Here is a 20,083-nt window from a genome sequence, read left to right on the forward strand (position 1 = left end):
CCTCCTGTCTCAGCCTCCCAAATGCTGGGATTAAAAGTGTGTGTCACCATGCCTGGCTAAAGGGATACCGTCTTAGGGGAGTGGCTGGTGGAGTCATAGGTAAGTCTTTCTCTACATTATGGAAACCTGGATGAGGGCAGGAACTAAAAGTGTGTTGCATAAATTTTCACTTGAAGATGTGTATAGTGATGTGCTTGTAATCCCAGTACTTAGGAGGCTGAGACAGGAGAATGGCAGATTCGAAGCCAACCTCAGTAACTTGTGAGGCCATCTGCAACTTAGTGAAATCGTTTCAAAATAAAGAATAAAATAGGCCTTGAAGTGTAGCTCAGAGGTAGAATGTCCCTGGGTTCAATCTCCAGTACCAAAACCAAACAAAACATAACAACAAAACCAACAACCTTTCACTTAATTCTTCTCTTTTAATTTGCTGCCTGCCTGGCTGTGCTTACCAGGTTCCTAGTCTACAGTTCCTAGTCTAACATCTCTCTGGTTGAGTTTATTCAGAAAACAAATCTCCTATTTTCTTGAATCTGGGGTGGATTGGGTTCTTAACAGGGATAGTACTAACTAGTGATTTTATTTATTTGATTTTATTTACTTTTTTGTGGTACGGGGATGGAATACAGGGGCTTTCTACCTCTGGGCTACACTCCCAGACCTATTTTTATATTTTATTAGAAACAGGGTCTCACTAAGTTGCTGAGAGCCTTACTCAGTAGTAGAGGCTGGCTTTGAACCTGTGCGATCCTCCTGTCTCAGCCTCCCAAGCGCAGGCATTACAAGCGTGCACCACCACGTTCGGCTCTAACTAGTGATTTTTTAGACCCTTGACTCATCTCCCCTATTTTCCATCATACTCTCACCCCCATCCCAGTTCTCTATTACAAAGTTTCACTGTCTGCTGTTGGATATTTAAGTTAACTTTCAGTGTTTTTTTTTTTTTTTTTTTTTTTTTTAACACGGGTCTGGGGATGGAACCCAGGGGCATTTGACATCCGAACTACACCCACTGCCCTATTTTTTATTCTTTATTTTGAAATCGGGTCTCACTGAGTTGCAGAAGGCCTCACTAAAAGGCTGAGGCTGTCCGCGAACCGCGATCCTCCAGGTCTCAGCCTCCCGAATGCTGGGATTACAAGCGTGCGCCACCACACCCAGCTAGTGTTTGTTTTTTATGTACTGGGACTGAACTCGGGGGCATTCTGCCTCTAAGCTACACCCCAGCCCTTATTAATTAGTTTGTTTATTTTGTGGTACTGGGGATTGAACCCAGGGGCATTCTTCCTCTGAGGTATACCCTTAGCCCTATTATTTTTATTTTGAAACAAGGTCTCCCTGGGCTGATGAGAGTCTCCAATCAAATGACATGGACTGAATAGAATTAGTATGAAACTGGAGAGAAAAATTTCCCCAAAGGAAGGTAATGTGTGTAGGGAACAAAAGACAGTGTCCTCTATAGTGGTTGAAAAACTTGAGGACAGATAAAGTAGGTAATGGAATAAAAATTGAATATAAAACTTATGATGTATTTAGAAGCTGGCTGCAGTAGTATACACCTGTAATCCTCATAATTGGGAGGCTGAGACAAGAGTGTCTCAGGTTCAAGACCAGCCTCAGCAACCTAGTGAGACCCTGTTTAAAACCAAATAATTAAAAGGGCTGGAGATAGAATGTCCCTGGGTTCAATACCTGGTATCAAAAATAAATAAGCTTCCGCTAACAACCAATCTCTATTACCACGAAATCAGCGCCTTTCATAGCCAGAAAACACCATCACCAGAGAAACGAAAAAATCACCAGCCCCAGAGAGGAGGGGGTCTCATAACGGAGCTCAGAGCTATAGAGGAGATACGCTGGCCTCACGGCCGAGGACACGGCAGCAGCGCCTTACTGCCGGCGGCAGCGGCGAGCTCACTGGACGGCACCAGACCAACGCACTCAACAGCCCACCAGGCTCCAGAGAGGAGCAGCAGACAGTGAGCCGAGGTGAGCCGCTGCGGAAGAGCCCGGACAGCGAGCCGAGGTGAGCTGCTGCGGAAGAGCCCGGACAGCGAGCCGAGGTGAGCCGCTGCGGAAGAGCCCGGACAGTTAGCCGAGGTGAGCCGCTGCGGAAGAGCCTGGACAGTGAGCCGAGGTGAGCCGCTGCGGAAGAGCCCAGTGGGATTTGGCAGATTTTTCGACGCAGGGAACATCTAAAGCTCCCAGTGGCTGGGCTCAGCACACGCTGCAGGGACTCAGAGCGGAGCTCAAAAACAGAGAAGAAATATGCCAGCCTCAAGGCCGAGGGCGTGGCAACGGCGCCATATTGCCACCAGCGGCTGCAGCAGCGAATTCACCGAGTCCACTACAGCTCCATCTGCGTATTCAACAACAGTGAGTCAAATTGCGGGCCCCAGAGAAGTCCCAGTACTGACTCCCAGGGACTTGACCCAGTGGGGGAGTGGCGGTGGCAGAGATATCACACCATAGTAGAACGCGCAACCTGGCACCCCTCATAGTCTAAAGCAGCCTCTATTGACTCCCTGGGTCTGAGACTTTGCGATACAACCCAGTAAAGGAGTAGTGGTGACTGAGATACCACAGACTCAAGATCCAGAGCACCTTAAGTGAAGTCGTAGTGACTCAAGGGAAGAACCCAGAGAAGGCACAAACTTCCGAAATCATGGGAAAGAGGAATAACAATGGAGCAATGAATGCCCACAATCCCACAACATCAGAACTCGATAAAACAGAAATTCAGAGATTTCTAGAAGATCAAATCAGGAAAATAACTTTAGAAATAATAGAGGTGTTTGGAAAAGAATTCAGAGAGAGCCAAAAAGAGATAAAGGATGCAATTAATGAAGTAAAGGCCTCAATTCAAAGTACAAACAACCGATTAGACCACATGGAGAATAGAATCTCGCTCTTAGAAGATGAGCAATCCAAAAATGAACGCATAGTTTCTAATCTAGAAAAAAATATCCGACAGCATCTGACATTGAAGAAATATGGGCCCATTTTAAGAGAGCTAACCTAAGAATAATTGGAATAGAGGAGGGAAAAGAAGGTGAAACCAAAGGGATCAACAATCTCTTCAAGGAAGTAATAGCAGAAAATTTTCCAAACATAGAGCAAGAGGTCGATACACAGGTCTAGGAAACTTACAGAACTCCCTTTAGACAGGATCGGAGAAGAGGATCCCCACGCCACATAATTGTCAAAATGACCAATGTGGAAGCCAAGCAGAGAATCTTAAAGGCAAAAAAAAACAAAGGGCCAAGTGACATTCAGAGGCAAACCAATTAGAATCACTCCAGACTTCCCAAACCAAGTCATGAGAGCCAGAAGGGCTTGGAGTAACATATTCCAAACTCTGAAAGAAACAACTTCCAGCCAAAAATTTTCTACCCAGCAAAACTTTCTATCAAATTAGATGGGGAAATAAGAAGCTTTCATGACAAACAGAAACTGAAGGAATTTGTGTCTTCAAAACCAGCACTAGAGAAAATACTCAAAGAGATTAACTACAAAGAAGAAATAGGTAACACACACCAGAACCAGAGAAACAAGATTTTCCATCCAACAGACAACTAAGATTAGTTATCTGTGGAGATTCATTATTTATGTTAGTCTTATACCTATCTCTAAATTGTATTGTTTGCTTTTATTGTTGTTAATTTTTAGGATTTCTAGTTGGAATATTAATATACCTTCAGATATAGCATTTGGAAATATTTTATCCAATTCTATTAGTAACTTTTAACTCTGTTTACATTGTCTTTGGATATACAATATTTTATTTTTTAGGGAGTTTGTATACCCTTTTGTTGCCTTTGCCATTGAAATCATATCCAGGAAATCACTGCCAATTTCAATGTTGTGAGGTTTTATGACCCAGATTTTCTTCTAAAAGTTTATAGTCTTAAGATTTATATTTAGGTCTTTTGTCTATTTTGAGTTAATATTTGTATATGGGATTAGGTAAGGGTCCAATTTTATTCTTTTTCATGTAATTATTATTTTTCAACAATATTTAGTTAAAAAATTATTTCCTCCACCAAATGTTCATGGAAACCTTGTCAAAAATAACTTGACAATATATAGAAGAATGTATCTCTAGGCTTTTATTTAACTCCAGTGGTTTATATATCTGCCTTTAGAACAGTACTACACTGTTTCAATTATTGTAGCTTTATATGGTTTGAAATTAGAAAATATATATCTTCTAGCTTTGTTTTTTTTTTCGAGATCATTTTGGGTATCTAGAGTCCATATTCCATATTAGGATAGATTTTTTCTGAAAAATAAATATATAAATATATGATAGTTTCACCTAAAAGAAAAAATATTCTCTGGTAAGAAAGAAAGCAAAAAGAAATATTGAAATGTTATCTTTAAGTTATCAAAAGCTTGGTATCAGACAAATGAAACTGTTATGTGAGATTATCATTTTTAATTCTGGATAAATTGCTATAATACTAGATGTCAACCACTAAGCCAAGCATGGGAAGGAGGGATGGGGAGGGAGTGGGGTGGGGATCGGGTGGGGGCTGACTGGGCAATGTGTGCATGTATGTCTACAAAAGTTTTTTGTATCCCACTATGATGTATGAATACAGTGCACCAATAAATAAATAAATAAATAAATAAAAATAAATAAAAGAACAAAAAATTGGGTTACATATGGTGAAAACTAAGGTTTGTTTTGTGAGTGTTTGACTTAGACATTGTTCGATGTAGTTTTCATTTCAGCTCCCCCTACCCCTTGGTTTTGGGGATTGAACCCAGGGGCAGTCTACCTCAGATATATATACCTCTAGTACTTTTTATTTGAAACAGGGTCTTGATAAGTTGCTGAGGCTGGCCTTGAATTTGTGATGCTCTTGTTTACCTCCTAAGTTTTGGATTACTATTGTGTGTACCACTATACCTAGTGGATTTCAGCATTTTACTCTGAAAATTTTATTCATTTATTGCTTCATTAACAAATATTTGAGAATCTATGTTCTGTCATCATTCTGTGTACTGGGAATAGTGAGTAAGACAAATATCCTGCCTTCATTGCATCTACATTCTATTGAGAATAAGCACATAATAAATATGATAAATTAGTAAAATAAATAGTGTGGTGGGTGGGCAGTGCTCCTGCAAAAATAAGTAGGGAGAGAAGATAGGGGAAGTGGGTGTTGTAATTTTAGGGTGGACAAAGAAGGTCTCACTTAGAGGGTGACATTTGGATAAAGATATAAAGGAAGTGAGGAGGGAGCAAGCCATTTGGATATTTTGAAGAAGAGAACTCCAAGCTACAGGAAGCAAGTGTAAAGGCTTTAGAATAATCAGGAAATTATGAGGTCTTGAATTAGAGAATGGGAACGAGGGGTGTGTGGGGACAATAGGGGATGATGTCGAAGAATTAAGAGGATAGATAGTTGGAGCTCCTTATGTAGGCCCTGGGAGGCCGTGGTGATGAATGTATATTATAAGTGGGTCTTGAGCAGAGGAGAAAAATTACTTTGTTTTCAAAGAATCACCCTAAGTACTGAATTGAGAATATATTGTGGAGGGGCAGGAGTAGAAGTGAGGAGACCAATTTGGAAGTTGTTGGTATAGCAATAATCTAGGCAGTAGATAATAGTGGCAAAGACCAGGGTAATGGTGGAGATGATGAAAAATAAATGGATCTGAGGTAAATTTGCTGATGGGTTAAATAAGAGGTATTATAGAGAGGAGTCAAAACTGATGTCAATGTTTTGGGCTTGAACAATTGACAACAGTAATTTATTTATTTATTTAGTAGTACTGGAGGTTGAACCCAGGGGAATTCTACCTCCGAGCTACATCCACAGTGCTATTTTATTTTATTTTATTTATTTTTTTGCAGGTCTGGGGATGGAACCCAGAGGCATTTGACCCCTGAGCTACACCCCCTGTCCAATTTTTTATTCTTTATTTTGAAATAGGGTCTCACTGAGTTGCAGAGGGCCTCACTAAGTAGCTGAGGCTGTCCGAGAACCACGATCCTCTGGTCTCAGCCTCCCAAATGCTCGGATTACAAGCGTGCGCTACCACGTCTGGCTATTTTATTTTTAAACAGGGTCTCCCTAGGTTGATGAGAGTGTTACTACATGCTGAGACTGTCCTTGAGCCTATGATCCTCCTGTCCCTGTCTCAGCCTCCAAAGTACTGGTATTGCAATCATCTTCCACCACACCATGCTAACCACAGTAATTTAATGAGCTAGAGAAGACCTGCTTCAGGAGAGAAGCATTTTTTTTTTTTAAATTTTATTTTGGTACTGAGTATTGAACCCAGGGACATTTTATGTCTGAGTTATCCCCCAGCCATTTTTTATGTTTTGTTTTGAAACAGGGTCTCACTAGGTTGCTAAGAGTCTCACTACATTGCTGAGTGATGAGGCGATCCTCAAGCCTTTGATCCTACTTGTTAGGTTGAAAATAGAGTTAGGGAGTTTAGGAGGGAGGTAAAAACACCAACCGGGTTATCAGATTCGGACCCTGCCCCTCTGGAGAGTCAGCCAATGGTGGGGGAAGGGACTGATGGGCCGCGTCTAGAGAGCTGCGCATAGTCCTGATCGGCTGGTTGAGTCGTGGTGGATCAGAAGCACGGATGTCATATAGGCATGCTGATTCTCTTGTGACATCTGTAGTCTTGCGATATTTGGAGTCTCGTGGCACCTGGAGTCTTGCAATATCTCTGCTTTTGGCTGCAGGGATTCTGCCTCCTGTTCCCGCTGGGAGATCAAGTGGGGTAGGGACCCAACTTACCTCTACTGTCTCGGCCTCCCAAGTACTTGGGATTACATATATGCCACCATGCCTGGCTGAGAGGAGCAGGTTTTGACACGCTAAGTTTAAGATGCATAGTAGACACCCAAATCAAATTATATAGTATACTGTTAGACATATGAATCTGAAATTCAAGTCTGGGCTACATACAGAAATTTGTCAGTATATAGTTAAGTTCATATTTATTTATTTACTTATTTATTTATTTATTTATTTATTTATTTACTTACTTTTGCAGGTCTGGGTGTGGGACCCAGGGGCATTCGACCTCCAAGCTATATCCTCTACCCTATTTTTTTTATTCTTTATTTTATTTTTTTGCGAGTCTGGGGATGGAACCCAGGGGCATTTGATCTCTGAGCTACACCCCCTGCCCTATTTTTTATTCTTTGTTTTGAAACAGGGTCTCACTACATTGCGGAGGGCCATACTAAGTAGCTGAGGCTGTCCGCCAACCACTATCCTCTGGTTTCCCGCCTCCCGAATGCTGGGATTACAAGCATGTGCCACCGTGTCTGGCCATCATTCTTTATTTTGAAACAGGGTCTCACTAAGTTGCGGAGGGCATTATTAAGTAGCTTGAGACCTGCAATCCTTCTGTCTCAGCCTCACAAGTACTGGAATTAGAAGCATGTGCCATTACACCTGGCTAACAAATATTTACTGATTATTTTATCATTTTTCATTGTACACATTATGAATTAAAAACTTATGTCTTAGCTGGGAGTAGTGGCGCATGTTTGTAATCCCAGGATTTAGGGAGACTGAGACAGGAGGAGGGCAGGTATGAGGCCAGCCCCAACTAGTGAGACCATGTTTCAAAATAAAGAATAAAAAAATAGGGATGGAGGTGTAGCTTGAAGGTAGAATGCCCCTGGGTTTAACTCCCATTTATGCAAAAACAGTAGACAACAACAACAATAATATATGTCATTCCTGAGTGTGGTGTCGCATGCCTGTAATCCTAGTACTTGGGAGGCTGAGACTGGAGGATTAGGTTCAAGGACAGCCTTAGCAAGTAGTGAAACTCTGATCAACCTAGCAAGACTCTTGTTTCAAAATAAAAATAAAATAGGGCTGGGGTTGTAGCTTTGAGGTAGACTATCTCCGGGTTCAGTTTTCTGTAACACACACACAAAACACACACACACAAAACATTATGTCTTGACGGAGTGTGGTGGTGCATATCTGCAATCCCAGTACTAGGGAGGCTAAGATAGGAGGATCACAGTTTCAAGGCCAGCCTCAGCAAAAAAAATTTTTTTCTTGTGGGTCTGGGGATGGAACCCAGGGGCATTTGACCTCCGAGTTACACCCCCTGTCCTATTTTTTATTCTTTATTTTGAAACCGAGTCTCACTGAGTTGCAAAGGGCCTCACTAAGTAGCTGAGGCTGTCTGCGAACCACAACCCACGGTCTCAGCCTCCCAAATGCTGGGATTACAAGCGTGTGCCACCAAGTCCAGCTCTAGCCTCAGCAATTTAACAAGACTCTCAGTAACCTATCAAGACCCTGTTTCAAAACAAAAAGATAAGTTGGGTGTGGTGGCACAGGCTTGTAATCCCCATGCTTCTGAGGCTGAGACAGGAGTGTTGCACAGATTCGAAGCCAGCCTTAGCTACTTAGGCTCTTAGCAACTTAGTGAGACCCTGTTTCCAAATAAAGTATAAAATAGGTCTGGGAATATAGCCCGGAGGTAGAAAGCCCCTGGGTTCCACCTCAGTGGATTCAATCCCTAGTATTGGGGAAAAAAATGAAGCTGGGTCTGGTGGTGCTGATCGCGGTTCACAGCCAGCCTCAGCTACTTAGTGAGTCCTCTGCAACTCAGTGAGACCCTGCTTCAAAATAAAGAATCAGAAACAGACCTGGGGGTATTGCTCAGAGGTCGAATGCCCCTGGGTTCCATCCCCAGTACCACAAAACAAACAAAAATCATGTCTTGGGTTCAAAATGATTATTCAAGTACCTATTACATGAAGCCAAACCACCTTACTAAACAATTGTTTGTCATATTTTTATTCATATATTTGGAAGTTTTTATTATTTTTGGGGGGGCTTCTAGGGCATGAACCCAGGGGCAGTCTACCATCTAGTTTATCCCTTTTTTATTTTGCATTTTGAAAAAGAATCTTGCTAAGTTGCTGAGACTAGACTTGAACCTGATCCTGTGATCCTTCTGTTTCAGCCTCTTAAGTATTGGGATTTCAGGCATATGCGATGGTATCTGGCTTATTTGGGGGTTTTTAAGTAATTTTTGTAGATAAACAAAAACCTAAGTTTATGATTCTGAGATTTTTTAAGTAGTTAGTACCTAGTTTTTTTTTTTTTTTTTTGTAGATGTGTGTAGTACTGGGGATTGAACCCAGGGTCATTTTACCTCAGAGCTATACCTCCAGCCTCTTTTTTTTTTTTTTTTTGTTGCCATTTTTAAAATTTATTGCTTATTTTTGAGTTTTGTGGTACGGGGGATTGAATCCACAGGCATTCTACCTCTGAACTACACCACCCAGCCCTATTTAATATTATTTATTTATTTACTTACTTATTTATTTATTTATTTATTTGGTGGTACTGGGCGTGGAACCCAGAGGCTTTCTACCTCCGGGCTATGCTCTCAGACCTTTTTTATATTTTATTTGGAAACAGGGTCTCACTAAGTTGCTGAGAGCCTCACTAAGTAGCTGAGGCTGGCTTCGAACCTGTGCCATACTCATGTCTCAGCCTCCCAAAAGCTGAGATTACAAGTGTGCGCCACCACGCCCGGCTTTTATTTTATTTTTGAAACAGGGTCTCACTACTTGCTGAGGTTATCTTTGAGCCTGTGGTCCTCCTGTCTCAGCCTCTCATATACTGAGATTATAGGTGTGTACCACCATGCCTGGATATTTTTAATTTTTATTTATTTATTTTTGGTACTGGGGATTGAACCCAGGGCCATTCTACTTTCCAGCCATATCCCCAGTCCTTTTTTATTTTTTATTTTGAAACAAGTTCTCACTAAATTGCTGAGGCTAACCCGTGTATCACCAGGCCAGGCTTATTTTTAATTTTGAAGCAGGGTATCACTAAATTGCTAAGGTTCTTGCTAAATTGCTGAAGCTGTTCTCCAACCTGAGATCCTCCTTTCTCAGCCTCAAGTACTGGGATTACAGGTGTGTGTCACCAGGCCTGGCACCTAACGGGCATTCCACTTCCCAGTTAAACTCCAGCCCTATTTTATTTTTACTTTGAGTCTTACTACTTGTGGAGGCTGTCCTCGAACCTGCAAGCCTCCTGTCTCAGTTTTTCAAGGATTCAGATTAAAGTAGAAGTGTGCCACCACAACTCTTTTTTTTTTTTTTTTTTTTTTTTTTTGTGGTGTTACTGGTGGTGAAACCCAGGGAATTTTACCTCCAAGATACATCACCAGCCCTATTTTTATTTTTGAGGCTGGCTGCAAACTGCAATCCTTCTGTTTCAGCCTTCCAAATGCTGGGATTACAAGGATGTGCCACAACACCTGGCTTTCTAATGGTTATTTATTTTTTAATTGATTAATGGATTTTGCATGCATGTGTGTGTATGTGTGTGTACCAGGGATTGAACCTGGAGGCATTCTATCTCTGAGCTAGACCCCCAGCCCTATTTTATTTTTCTTTTGAAACAGGGTCTCACTAGGTTGATGAGAATCTCAGTACTTGCTGAGGCTGTCCTCAAATCTATGGTCCTCCTGTCTCAGTCTCCCAAGTACTGGGATTACAAGCATGTACCACCACACTTGAATTTTTCTAATAGTTTTTCCTTGTCGCCGCCGTCGTCGTCGTCGTCGTCGTCCTCCTCCTCACCTCCTTCTCCTTCTCCTTCTCCTTCTTCTCCTTCTTGTTCTTCTTCTTTGCTGTACTCGGGATGGAACCTAGGGACATTCTATTTCCGAGCTATACCCCAGTCCTATTTTTTATTCTTTTATTATTATTTTTTCAGGTCTGGGGATGGAACCCAGACTTCCAAGCTACACCCCCTGCCCTATTTTTTATTCTTTATTTTGAAACAAGGTCTCACTGAGTTGTAAAGGCTCTCACTAAGTAGCTGAGGCTGGCCACAAACCGCAGTCCTGTCTCAGCCTCCCAAATGCTGGGATTACAAGCGTGTGTCACCACACCTGGCTCCTAATGATTTTTCTTAATTACAAGAGTATAGAAGTCGAACATACTAAGAATTTTTTTCTCTGATGGAAATGTATATTTGTTTTTTTTTATTAGAAATTCATTGAATTTGAAGATTCTCAAGAACAGGAAAAAAAGGATTTACAGACTCGAGTGGAATCTCTAGAATCTCAAACAAGACAACTTGAACTCAAAGCAAAAAACTACGCTGACCAGAGTAAGTAAAAATACCTCTCTCCATAAGTACATGCTAAGAGTGGGCTCTTTCTGTGCCATGGCTCATTCTGACAAGGGTTCAAATACAGGCTTAAGTTGTCTTCCCAGATTCAAGAGTGAGACATTGGCTGTGGCTAGTTCTTTTTTGTTACATTTCACATGGTACTGATGTATATCACAATGGCTGAATCAAAGATACTTATAAAACTTCTTTAGTTTTCTGACTGCTTGTAGTGCTAAATCCATCATGCAAGTGGTTTTATAAGGATCATTTAATTTTGATCAAGTACACAAAGTCCCATTGTTTCTGTTGTTGTTGTTATTATTTATTTTTTGTGGTACTGAGATGGAACCCAGGGGCCTTCTACCTCCGGGCTATACTCCCAGACCTATTTTCTATTTTATTTGGAAACAGGGTCTCACTTAGTTGCTGAGAGCCTCACTAAGTAGCCGAGGCTGGCTTCGAACCTGTGTGATCCTTCTGTCTCAGCCTCCCAAGTACTGGGATTATAAGCCTGTGCCACTTACTCTGGCTTTTTGTTTCTGTTATTATTGTTTTATTTATTTATTCATTTTGTGGTAGTAGGGATTGACCCCAGAGGCATTCTGCCTTTGAGTCACACCCCCCAGTGTGATTATTATTTGGAAATAGAGTCTCACTAGGTTGCTGAGGGTCTTACGAAGTTCTGAGGCTTTCTTTGAACAGCCTGTCTTAGCTGCCCAAGTACTGGGATTACAGGCATGTGTCAACACTCACGTTTTTTATTATTCTTGGAATTTAAAATATAACAGAAACTCAGGCTTTGAAATATGTTTAAAAAGTGACTGAAGTCTCTTTTTTGTTCCCTTCTAATGGAAGTAAGGGCATTTAGAGGGACAGAAGCTTACTTTTCATGTTGATTTTATTTTGAATATAATTTCACGTTATTTAGTATTATTAATATTATTATTTTTGCTGGTCTGGGGATGGAACCCAGGGGCATTTGACCTCTGAGCCACATCCCCTGCCCTATTTTTATTCTTTATTTTGAAATAGGGTCTCACTAAGTTGCGGAGGGCCTCACTAAGTAGCTGAGGCTGTCCTCCAGTTTCAGCCTCCCGAATGCTGGGATTACAAGTGTGCACCACCACGCCTGGCTTCATGTTATTCCTGACTTCTAAAATCAAACCTCAAGGATGATTTCTCCCTTTTGGCTAATGAAAATGGACCTAATTAGGTCAAAATTAGAAAAAGAAATAGAAACTTTTCTTTTCTTTTCTAGCCTATTTTCATATTTGATACAGGTAGGCAAAGAGCTCTCTGCTTTTCCCTTCTTGCATTGTAAATTTCAGAATCCTAGGGAGCAATAGATGGCCAGCCAGTTACTCTTCCCACATCACTCATTTAGGCTGTATAGTGACACCTACTGTTGAGGGCCTGCAGTTCATGATGGCTGGGTGACATACCAGTTAGTGTGTGTGAGAACTGAATGTGTACCCCTTAGAACTCTCGAAGGACCTACTAGAGTTAAATCATAATCACTGGAAATCTGGTGTTCAAACTTTCTAGAAGCCAAGAGTAATTACATAGCTATTATGCAGTATCATAGTGTTAATGATGTTTGATAACAAAAGCTAACTTGAGTAAAATGAAATGAGCTATGTGTCATGTCAGTTTTTTTAGGCTTAAAGATACTTAGAATTGTGTACCTGGTATTTTGGTTAACATAGAATACATTGAGTGGCGCCTGTAATTTCTCTGTAGCTTCTCACATAGAAATTTGAGGACTTGGAGAGTTCATGATAGTCTGCACAGTACATATGCTATTACATTACTGGAGTCACATTACTATAGTACACTTATCTGTAGAAACTGTCTTGTGGCAGTTGTAAGCTTTGTTACTTTGTGTGTGTGTGTGTGTGTGTGTGTGTGTGTGTGTGTGTGTGTGTGTGTGATACTAGGGATTGAACCCAGAGGTGCTATATCTCTGAGCTAAATCTCCAGGCATTTTTATTTTTTATTTTGAGACAGGATCTTACTAAGTTGACAAGGCTGTTCTTGAACCTGCAGTTTTTGTCTCGGCCTTTCAAGTACTGGGATTACAGGTGTGTGCCCTTATACTTGGCTAAGCTTTTGCTATACATTTTAAGGGTTGAATACTCTCTATTTTTTTTTTTTTATTTTTTATTTTTTGTGGTACTGGGGGTGGAACCCAGGGGGTTTCTACCTATACTCCCAGACCTAATTTTATATTTTATTAGAAACAGGGTCTCACTAAGTTGCTGAGAGCCTCACTAAGTAGCTGAGGCTGGCTTTGAACCTGTGCGATCCTCCTGTCTCAGCCTCCCAAGGGCTGGGATCACAAGCCTGTGCCACCATGCCTGGCGAATACTCTCTATTTAAAGAAGAAGAAAATTTAGCTAGTGAATCCTGAATTGATAGCACTTTCATGTCAGGGATTATATGGTATTTTATTTTATTTATTTATTTTGTTTTGTGGTACTGGGGATTGAATCTAGGGGCATTCTACCTCTGAGCTACACCACCAGCCCTGATTTATTTATTTTTTTATTTTAAAATGGTCTCACTAAGGGCCTTGCTAATTGCTGAGGCTGCCCTCAAACCTGGGTTGTCAAGCACTGTGATTATAGGTTTTTGCCACTGTGCCAGCTTATATAATATTTTCAAGCCAAACACTAAAAGCATAGTTGGCAGAACCAACCTAATTTTTATTATCATAAGGTATTAAGTTTTTTCCAATTTCTAAAGAGTTCCAAGTTTTCAGTAGAAATTTTTCTTTTGATTTGGAAAGAAATTCCTTGTCTCAAGTCCTTTTATGTACTAAGTAATCTGTTTGTGATAAGAAAGATATTGGAGAAAAAAATTATGTTTGAAATTGCTTTTTGTAATACTGGAGCTTGAACCCAGGGGCATTCTACCTCTGAGCCACACCGACCCAACCCATCATCATCAATGTTGTTATTATTATTATTAATTATTATTATTATTATTATTATTATTATTATTATTATTATTTGTGGTACTGGAGGTGGAACCCACAGGCTTTTCTACCTCCGGGCTATACTCCCAGACTTGTTTTATACTTTATTTGGAAACAGGGTCTCACTAAGTTGCTGAAAGCCTCAATAAGTAGCTGAGGCTGGCTTCGAACCTGTGTGATCCTCCTGTCTCAGCCTCCCATTCGCGGAGATTACAAGCATGCGCCACCACGCCCGGCTCCCAATACTATTTTTGTTTTGAAACAGTATCTCACTAGGTTGCTGAGAGTCTCACTAAGTTGTTGAGACTGGTATTGAATTTGTGATTCTCTTGTCTCAGCCTCCCAAGTACTGGGATTACAGGAGTGCAATCCCATGCCAAGCTGAAATTGCATTTTCAATGTCAAAATATCTTAAATGTCTTTGATACTGGAAGGAGCAGCTACATCTTTATCAAAAAGTGACTTCATGGAAATGTTTTCTATTCCTTCTAGTAAATGTAAAAAAAAAACCTATTAAATTATTAATTAAGGGAAGTTGTTTAATTAGGATATTTGAGTGTCTCAAATTTTATCATTTTCCATGTGCTAGCTTTGTTATGCAGTCCAGTGAGTCACACTCAGTATTTTCTGAGTGTCATGTTCTGTGGATCCATTTTATCCTTTTTTCAGAAATACTGATTATCAAGTTTTCATTGTAATTCAAAAACATTTTTAAAAATTAGGCATCATTTTCTTTTTTAGTTTGGTACTGATATTGAACCCAGGGGTATTCACCTCTGAGCTTTTTGTTGTTGTTGTTGGTTTTGAAAAAAGTATCTTTCTACAACCCCAGCAACCCCCCCCCCCTTGTAGTGGAGATGGAACCCAGGGGCATTCTACCTCTGAGGGACACTCTCAGGGCTATTTTTTATTCTTTATTTTGAAACAGTCTCACTAAGCTGCTGACAGCCTCACTAAGTAACTGAGGCTGGCTTTGAACCTTTGCCATCTTCCTGTCTCAGCCTCCCAAGTACTGGGATTACAAGTGGCGCCACCAGGCCCGGCAACCCAGCCATTTTTAATTTTTGTTTTGAAACAGTCTTCCCAAGTTGCTGAAGGTCTTGCTAAGTAGCCAAGATTGGCCTGGAACCTTCAATTCTCCTGTCTCAGTTTCCCAAATATTGGAATTACAGGTGTGTACCACCATGCTTGACCAATTAGTATCTTTCAAATATTGAATATGGCCGGGCGTGGTGGTGCATGCTTGTAATCCCCGCGGTTGGGAGGCTGAGACAGGAGGATCATGCAGGTTTGAAGCCAGCCATGCTGGTTTAGAAAACCATGTTTCCAAATAAAAAGTATAAAATAGGTCTGGGAGTGTAGCCCAGAGGTAGAAGGGTTTTCAGGAACCCCAGTACCACCAAAAAAAAAATTAAAAATAACAAATATTGAATATGATATTGAGCTTAATTTTTTTTGGTAGTGCTGGGGATTGAAAGGGACTATCTCCAAAATATACTTTAAGTCCAATTTTTTTTATTTTGAAACAGATTCTAAGTTGCTAAGGCTGGTTGAGCATATAATTTTTTTTTTTGTGTGTGTGGTACTGGGTTTCCTGGAAGCCCTTCTACCTCTGAGCTACACTCCCAGACCTATTTTGTATACTTTTTTTTATTTGGAAACAGGGTCTCTTAAGCCAGCAAGGCTGGCTTTAAGCCTGCGCGACCCTCCTGTCTCCCCCTCTCAAGCGCGGGGATTACAAGCGTGTGCCACCACGCCCGGCATGGTTGAGCCTAATTTGGAAGTAGAATGCCCCTGGGTTTCATCCCCAGTACTGCAAAAAATAGTGTGTTTTTTTTTGTAGTGCCATTTGAGAACTATATTTTATCCAATCTCCATGTTTATATCTGTACAGTATATTACAGTCTTATTTATCCTTTGTTTATTTTTTGTGGTATTGGGATTGAACCCAGAGACATTCTACCTCTGAGCTACACTCCCATGTCTATTTTTTATCCTTTATTTTGAAACAGGGTCTCACTGAGATGCAAAGGGCTTCATTAAGTAGGAGCTGAGGCTGTCATCCAACTGTGATCCTCCTGTCTCAGCCTCCCAAATGCTAAGATTACAAGCGTGCACCACCAAATCCGGCTCCTATTCTTTATTTTGAAACAGGGTCTCAGTAAGTTATGGAGGGCCTCACCTAGTAGCTAAGGCTAGCGGTGAACCTGAAATCATCCTGTCGTAGCCTTCCAACTATTGCGATTACAAGCTTGTACCACCATGCCCAGCTCTGTTTTTTAATTTTTATTCTGAAACAGGGTCGCCCTAGGTTGATGAGAGTCTCACTACTTGCTGAGGCTGTCCTTGAGCCTGTGATCCTCCTGTAGCATGCACCACCATTTCTGGCTGAGTCTTTAATTTAATTAAAATTTTTTTTTTTTTTTTTTTTTGTGGTGGTACTAGGGTGGAACCCAGGGGCTTTTCTACCTCCGGGCTATACTCCCAGACCTATTTATTTATTTATTTATTTTGGAAACAGAGTCTCACTAAATTGTTGAGAGCCTCACTAAGTAGCTGACGCTGACTTCAAACCTTTGTGATCCTCCTGTCTCAGTCTCCCAAGTGCTGGGGTTATAAGCCTGTGCCACCACACCCAACTGAGTCTTTAATTTAATTTTATTTATTTATTTATTTATTTATTTATTTATTTATTTATTTATTTATTGTGGTGAGGGTGGAAGCCAGGGGCTTTCTACCTCTGGGCTACACTCCCAGGCCTATTATATTCTTTTATTTGGAAACAGGGTCTTATTAGTTGCTGAGAGCCTCACTGAGTAGCTGAGGCTGTCTTTTTTTTTTTTTTTTATATTTTTTTGGTGGTACTGGGGTTCCTGGAAGCCCTCTACCTCCAGGCTACGCTCCCAGACCTATTTTATATTTTTGAAACAGGGTCTCTTACACCAGCGCAGCTGGCTTCGAACCTGTGCGATCCTCCTGTCTCTGCCTCCCAAGTGCGGGGATTACAAGTGTGCGCCACCACGCCTGACATGAGGCTGTCTTTGAACCTGTGTGATCCTCCTGTCTCAGCCTCCCAAATACTGGGATTATATATGTATGCCACCACATCTGGCTCGAGTCTTTAATTTTAAAAGATGTCAATTCTGATTTACATAAAGCTATTATTTATTTATTTATTTATTTATTTATTTATTTATTTATTTATTTGGTGGTACTGGGGTTCCTGGAAGCCCTTCTACCTCCGGGCTACACTCCCAGACCTATTTTTACATTTTTATTTGGAAATAGGGTCTCCTAAGCCAGCGCGTGGCTGGCTTCGAACCTGCGCGATCCTCTTGTCTCTGCCTCCCAAGTGTGGGGATTACAAGTGTGCGCCACCACGCCCGGCCTATCTATCCCTTTTTAAAAGTAGCTGTAATACCTGTGTATGGTACTACATACTTTTAATTTTAGTACTTTGCAAGCTGAGATAGGGTCACAGGTTTGAGGACAGCCTTAGCTATTGAGTGAGACTGTCAGCAATTTAGTAAAAAACAAAATAGGACTGGGAGTGGGTTCAGAGGTAGAAAATCCCTTGGCTATATTCCCATTACCACTCCCTCTAAAAAACAACAACAACAACAAAACCCTCAGTGTTAGAAAGGGCTGGGGTATCTAGATGTGGTGGCACATGCCTGTAATCCCAGTACTTGGGAGGCTGAGACAGGAGAATTGAAGGTTCAAATCTAGCCTCAGCAATTTAGTAAGACCTTGTTTCAAAATAATAAAAAGGATTGGGTGTATCTTGGAGTGTTGGTTGAATGCCCCTGGATTCAATCCCAGTGCCTTCCCCCCCAAAGAAAACTACTTTGTGAGACCCTCTTTCAAAATAAAAAAGAAATTTAGTGAGAGCTTGTTTCAAAATAAAAACTTGGAGGTAGAACGCTCTTGGGTTCAAATCCCGGTACCAAAACCAATCCAAACAAACAAATAGAAAAACCTCAAAGGGAGGTGTGGTGGCTCATGCTTGTAATGCCAGTACTTGGGAGGCTGAGACAGGAGGATCACAGGTTTGAGAACAGTCTCAGCAACTTGGAAGCCCTCTGCAACTTAGTGAGACTCTGTTTCAAAATAAAGAATAACATTGGGCTGGGTTTGTAGCTTAGAGGTAGAATGTCCCTGGGTTCAAGCCCTAGTATCACCCCAAACAACAAACAAACAAAAACCTAACAAGAACAAAACAAAAACCTTACAGTTTTCTGGCAATGTTTGATTTTGGAGAGTTCTAGTTCTTTTTTTTTTGGGGGGGGGTTTGTTAGGGATTGAATCCAGAGGCATTCTCCAAGCTATATACCCCAGCACTATTTTATTTTTTATTTTGAAATAGGGTCCCACTAAGTTGCTGAGAGTCACCTCAAACCTATGATCCTCCTATTTTAGCCTCCCAAGTACTGGGATTACAGGTATGTGCCACCATGCCTGGCTTAGATTTTTCAAAATTTGAACAAGCATGAAATATTTTTTACTTTTCAACATGAATAAGCAGTCTCAAAATGCTATCTTCTAGCCAGGCGTGGTGGCGCACACTTGTAATCCCCGCGTTTGGGAGGCAGAGACAGGAGAATCGCGCGGGTTTGAAGCCAGCCTTGCTGGCTTAAGAGACCCTGTTTCCAAATTAAAAAGTATAAAATGGGTCTGGGAGTGTAGCCCGGAGGTAGAAGGGTTTCCAGGAACCCCAGTACAAAAAAAAAAAAGCGCTATCTTCTTTGGGTGTAACATCTTGCAAACCTTGAAGAAGGATCCGAAGCCAAGTGTGATGCACATACCTGTAATACCAGTAATTGGGAGGCTGAGATAGGGGACTTACAGGTTTGAGGCCAGTCTTAGCATTTAGTGAGACCCTGTTTCAAAATACAAAATAAAATAGGGCTGAGAATATAGCTTAGAGGGAGAATGCTTCTGGGTTCAATCTCTAGTATCCCCCCAACCCCCAATAAAAAAGAAAAAAGGAAATATCTGAAAGGGTGTTAGGAATTGAGAAAGTCCAGTTTGGTGCTTTTCAACTGACAACTTTGCCATTCATAGTGCACAGTAGTAAGTTCTTAGAAAATAACTTTTTTTTTTTTTTTTTTTTTTTTTTTTTTTTTTTTGCTGGTACTGGGGATGGAACCCAGGGGCTTTCTATCTCCGCGCTACACTCCCAGACCTATTTTATATTTTTATTTGGAAATAGGGTCTCTTAAGCCAGCAAGGCTGGCTTTGGCTTTTTTTTTTGGTGGTACTGGGGGTGGAACCCAGAGGCTTTCTACCTCCGGGTTATACTCCCAGACCCATTTTTTATATTTTATTTGGAGACAGGGTCTCACTAAGTTGCTGAGAGCCTAAGTAGCTGAGGCTGGCTTTGAACCTGCTCGATCCTCCTGTCTCAGCCTCCCAAGCACGGGGATTACAAGTGTGCGCCACCACGCCCAGCCTAGAAAATAACTCTTATATTCGTTATTTTTGTTGTATGTTTAGTATATCTATCTTGTAAGCCAAATATTATCTTAAATGAGTCACATAAATATAAATGCAGTACAGTTATACCAAACTACTATAGTATGTGTGCCTGGCATTTCATAGTTGCTGTGGTACAAAGGATTGGGATACTGTTCTGTGGTCACAGAGATCAGTTTGTGGGAGGTGAGGGAGGGGGGTTATGTGTATATCATGTTACACCACTGCAGTTGGAGTGTATATATAATTTGTATCTTTTTCTTAAATTTATCATGTTTTCCTTGTTGTATAAACTTTGTTATTTAAGTGTCTGCATAGGAGGATCCAGAATCTATGCCATTAACAGTTCTTGTTTTTCTTGAGGAATTTTGCTTTCTTCTTTCCTCTAATAAAAGATTATGCTAGGGTTTGAACTCAGGGTTGCCTGCCCTAGCACTAAGCTGCACCTCACAGCCCCCCCCCCCCCCGTTTTGTGCAG

General features: G+C 41.0%; 1 protein-coding gene across 5 annotated transcripts in view; it reads left to right on the top strand.

Annotated features, from left to right (window-relative positions):
- The window catches only part of SPAG9 (sperm associated antigen 9), a gene marked incomplete at both ends in the record, with an annotated part of 158,706 nt that overhangs the window by 13,934 nt on the left and 124,689 nt on the right, over positions 1-20,083 (top strand). For all 5 annotated transcript variants that reach the window (XM_080713485.1, XM_080713488.1, XM_080713487.1 and 2 more), the window contains one exon: positions 11,030-11,150. In XM_080713485.1, coding sequence (XP_080569611.1) covers positions 11,030-11,150 — 121 coding nt within the window. The remainder of the gene's footprint in view (positions 1-11,029; positions 11,151-20,083) is intronic.

The sequence above is a fragment of the Muscardinus avellanarius genome, assembly GCF_963383645.1.
Source record: "Muscardinus avellanarius genome assembly, chromosome: 16".
NCBI classification, from domain to species: Eukaryota; Metazoa; Chordata; class Mammalia; order Rodentia; family Gliridae; genus Muscardinus; species Muscardinus avellanarius.